At 60.0% G+C, this 4,722-nt stretch overlaps 2 protein-coding genes across 2 annotated transcripts in view; both read right to left on the bottom strand.

The window, feature by feature from the left end:
• MBP (myelin basic protein) overlaps nt 1–4,722 on the bottom strand; it is a 49,517-nt gene that overhangs the window by 11,889 nt on the left and 32,906 nt on the right. The window lies entirely within an intron of this gene.
• The window catches only part of LOC111729748, a 3,066-nt gene continuing 1,040 nt past the window's right edge, over nt 2,697–4,722 (bottom strand). Inside the window, exon 2 of the mRNA XM_023520812.1 lies at nt 2,697–4,687. Coding sequence (XP_023376580.1) covers nt 4,161–4,687 — 527 coding nt within the window. The 3' untranslated portion in view covers nt 2,697–4,160. The remainder of the gene's footprint in view (nt 4,688–4,722) is intronic.

Genomic DNA, 4,722 nt, shown 5'->3' with positions numbered 1-4,722 from the left:
CCCCCTCCCACTCCCTGTCCCTGATTCTGACTCCTCCGGAGACCTCCTGTGAGCGTTTGTCCTTGCGTGTCTGGTCTCTTTCACTCAGCACATTGTCCTCAAGGCCCACGTGCGTCACAGCGCGTGTCACAGTTCCCTTCCTGTTAAGGCTAGTGCTCCACGCTTTGCTGTCCATGCATTTGTTGACAGACAGTTGGGTTGAGTCGCCAGACCCCAGCTCCCCGTCCCCTGCACCCATCGTGACCCAACGCCCCTGCAGGCCAGTCCGCACTGAGACGGGGTCCACGCATGGCGTGGGTGGCCGGCGGGAGGCCCTCATCCCAGACACTGGCTGCCTCAGGCACGTGCGTTGTGTCTCTGGGGTCGAGGGTCAGGTCACGGTCACAGCAGGGCGGGCTTGTGCTGTGGGATGGGGTGGAGGGGGCAGGAGCCCCGGCAGGCCTGGTGGGGGCGGTCAGGGAGGTGGGTTTGGCTTATTTGGGCTGACATCAGCTCCACATGCCTCGCTGTGAACCAGGCGGCCGGCTTCCTGGGCCGGGAGGTGGGTGTCATGCCTGGAGGGGGACGGGGGTGGGGTGCGGGGATGGTGGGAGACGGGTGAGACTCTCGGGGCGCTCAGGTGACCCTGTGGCCTCACCTTCTGCGGGTCAGTCCCTGTCGGGTGTGGGAGTGTGAGTGAAGGGTTGCAGGGGGGGCGTCCCCACAGAGCCCCGGGCCTGGGCCGGCCGCGTGACTCGGTTTCCACCCTTTGCTCCCTCCACACCCTCAGCTGCGGCTTCGGGAGCGCTGTGACACACAGGTCCCCAACGGAGGCCACCGAACCGGGCTCCGACAGGGGAAGCGCTTTTGTTGCTTTGTTAGTTTCCAAGGCACAGGTTCAGCGATTCTCTGGCGAAGCCCTTGTTAATTGCGTTCACTGAGGTTTAAAAATAAGGCCCACATTGGTGACTCCTTAGTTATTTGCAGAGACCGGTGTCCCTGTCCATGTCTGTCCTGCTCCCAGCAGCTCGTCCCGCTGCTGGTGATAACAAGGCACAGCAGGAATTCTAAGGCCAGTGGCACCGGACATGAGCACCGGGAGGGGGCGGGGCAGCAGCTGCCGCTGACCGGGAAGCGAAGCTGGCGCCAGAGACACCGGAAGCCCCACGGCCCCGTCTACACCCGGGGTTGCGGCTCTCAACGCAGTGTCTCCGCAGCATGTGGAGCCCGATGTTTGGGACAAGCGAAATTTGAAGAAATAGCCACGTTTTGTAAAAATCAAAGATTTTCAACGGTTTGGAAAAATAATACATATTCACTGTAGAAAGATGTCAAATACCATTAAAAGCGTGAAGAGGGGAGGCCGCCCCCTCCGGGCGGCCTCGTTGTGCCGGGTGTGACCAGCCTCGCCCTGGCGGACGCGGAGGGCGGTGCAGGCGCCTGGGAACGCGGCCGCGGCTCGGCGACACGACGCCTGTCCCTTTTTCTGCTCTGGTCGCATCACTCACGTGTGCATCGCGATGAGTAAAACGACTTCGTGGTGGCGGATGAAATCGCTCTACGTGGAGTAGTTTCAAGCCCACAGGGGGCCGGCCGTGGGGTCAAGCACCCCGTTTCATGTGCGTTTGAGGCAAACTGCCATCAGCCTGCTTCCTTGCACCGTTTTTGAAAAATCCAGGCTTTCCCTGCACCTGTGACGTGGTCCCCCAGCAGAGGGGCCGCTGCTCCGGGTGCCAACGCCTGGCCCCTCCCTGAACATGTCCCGAGGGGGTTTTCGGGGGTTTTCAGTTCTTTTCCAGCTGGGCGTCCCTCAGGTGGGGGAAACGGCGGCGGAGGCCTCTCACCTGGCTCACCTGCAGACCGGTGATCACCAGGCTGGGCAGAGGGCCGTTCCCGGGACCGGTGAAAACGGGGTGCGGTCTGCGTCCGGATCCGCGGAGACGCCTCCACGCGGTCGTTCCCCGGCAGAGAACACGCCAGCCTTGCAAACATTAACGTCCGCTGTACCTGGGCGTGCGTGTCGCGGGCAAAGCAGGACGCCCAGCGCTTCCTTCGTTTCTCGTCCGGGGGAGGAATTCAGGTTCTCCCCCGAACCCCCGTGCGACACCAACGAATGGAGCGGCTGGGCGCTTCCCCTCTGGGCTCGCCGCTCGGGGCGCACCAGGCGCAGCCCCAACGCGACGCGGGTCCCCTGCCCTCACTGCCAGGCGCCCGTTTGCGCCTCTCTCCTGGGCGAAGGACATGGGCTGGGTGCCAACGAGGAGCATAAAGCGAGGAGCGCGCCCCGCGGCGACAGGACCGACGCGCATCTGCGCCCCGCCCCTGCGGCAAGGCGCGCCCGTGGTGGCTGGTGGCGCGGTGACGCGAGGCCCGCTGCGGTATGGGACACCTTTGAAATACTCTACTTGCCCTTACAACGTGGGGCACGTGCGTTGCTGTGTCGCCCTCACTGCCCCTCGACCACATGTCCCTCGGTGTGCTCATTTCGTAGATGTGGACGGCGACACTCGAAGGGGTTCGGTGACGCGGGCCTCCTAACCTTTGACCCGCGGCTCGGTACCCCCGGGCGCTCCCCAGGCCAGGTCCTGTGGGTTCCATGCAGGCGAGAGGCTGGAGTTCCAGACGGACCTCGGCGGCTGCGGACGGGGCAGTGCGCGGACCAGACGCGTGCGGTGGCCGAGGGCAGGGGCGAGGGGCGGGGGCGAGGGGCAGGGGCGGGGGACAGACTTCCCCAAACTGGTTTATTTCCACCGTTGCTTTCAAAGTCTGTAGACTTCTCCGCGTTCAGGGCGAGGTCTGATGAGCTGGGAATGTGCTCGTGTGTAAGAGAAAGTGTGAGGCTGTGGACGGAGTCGGTGGACGTGCCAGTTCGGTGGACGTGCCAGTTCGGTGGACGTGCCAGTCCCCCGGAGGGCCAGGGGAGTCACAGTCACCACCCCCTCGCTGGAAAACGGTCCCTGTTTGTTTCCCTAAATACTGATAGAACCAACACCTCTAGTTAGGGGCATGAGATCTTATCACTGAAAAGATGCGTTTCCATGCAATGAAAACGAGGGGCCGGTCAGCTCTCACGGCCAGTGGAAGAGCGACGTCCCGACGGGAAGAGATCGGGGCGTCAGCGTCCCTCTAGTTTGTTTCTGTGATTGAAGCCACCGCCGCCCGCAGACACACCCCTCCGATACTTAGTGGCGAGTTGACCGCGGCGGGTTTGCAAACTCCCACTAGGTGGCGCCAAGGGCGCGCCCCGCGTCTAGAAGGTTTCACCAGGCTCCTGACAGGAAGCAGAGGAATTTGCATGGCTTTTTCCCCAGAGAAAGAACTCTGTTTTCAGGCGTCGAGAAACGCGGAGCTAAGTGGCAAAGCCGTTTGGAACCACAGAATATGTCGGTGTCGTTTTTCTCCTGCCGACCACAAGAGAGCAGAGGAAGGTTTGGAATCGATAAAGTGACCTTTTCTTGCAAAAGTGCCGATGAAGCCAAGTATGCGTTTTCATCTCGAGTTCCTCAAACTTCAGCTTCGTGAGGCGCAGTCACCATGGAGTAGCGCTCTGTCCCTCTCCTGCAGCGTGCCCTTCACGCTGATAAAGTCCTCTTGTGCCCCAGAGATCCCGTTTGAACAGTAGATCCTCCCCCAGGGCTTCCTGAGGGGGTGGTGGCACGGACAGCGGCCCCTGTCGGGTGACCCTTGTACCTTGCTGGCCACCCCTGTTTTTCATGACAAAACCGGTGAGAGGTAAACAGCTGCCCTCTGTCTGTCCTACTTCTGTTAAGCCATTGGAAGGAAAGGGTTGTGACATCTTTTTGCCCCATGGCATCTAGCCCAGGTACAGACGAAGTGCCAGTAAAACAAACATTGTCTAATAGAGCATGCGTACGGAAGGTCACGAGTTTGGGGATGAATGACACATTGGTGGTCAGGCTCTCTGAGCCATGACATCTCCCGTTCAGAGTCGATCCAGACGGAGGCGGTGTGGGTCTCCAGGGTGGCGGTTCACGCCCCACAGCCCACCCCCAGGATGCGGGGGGGAGGCGCATTCAGAGGACCCCATGGGCAGCGTGGTTCTCTGGCTGCCGTTTGTTTATTCCAGTTTTCAGGGGAGGCAATTGCACCATTTCCGGCCAAACAGCTTCGAAGATGCCTCCGCAGAGAGAGTTACACTTTTCTGGCAAGATTGGGACGTTTTAGATTTCGCAATGTGGAGAAAATTCCTGTTGTCTGAATGACATATGAAGTTTGCTCTGCGTTTCTGCCCTTTGCAAGTTTAAAGATGTGTTTGTTCCTGAATCATTGACTTGAACGAGTTTAATTAAAGCTGTGGCTTTTTGTTTTTGTTTTTTCCCTTTAGAGAAAGCTGTGCAGCATCGAAGCTGTGAGGCTTTTCTCCGTTGCTGGGGAAACCCACCGGGGGACCTCAGATTTCCATGGGAATTTTGGGCTGCCAGGTGGCCGTTCAGATGACATACTTCTCGGGAATTGGAAAGTGAGCATGCTGGTGGGTGTGCATTTGCCGGTGATGGGGTGTGTGTGTGTGTGTGTGTGTGTGTGTGTGTGTGGGTGGTGTTACCTGGTATCCTGCTTGGGTGGGACTGTGTCTTTACCCCGTGATCAGAGGGACCAGTTCCCGAGTTTGACAGTTCCCACTGTTGGCAAACTGTGAAGCCGTAGGCAGCTCCCAGCTGCTGCTGAGCAGGACGCGTGGGGCCCTGACCTTGGTGACGCTTCCTCCGAAACGAGGAAACGAGG

This window comes from Pteropus vampyrus, unplaced genomic scaffold, assembly GCF_000151845.1.
Source record: "Pteropus vampyrus isolate Shadow unplaced genomic scaffold, Pvam_2.0 Scaffold277, whole genome shotgun sequence".
Lineage (NCBI taxonomy): Eukaryota > Metazoa > Chordata > Mammalia > Chiroptera > Pteropodidae > Pteropus > Pteropus vampyrus.
This window is presented reverse-complemented; position numbering and strand designations above follow the sequence as displayed.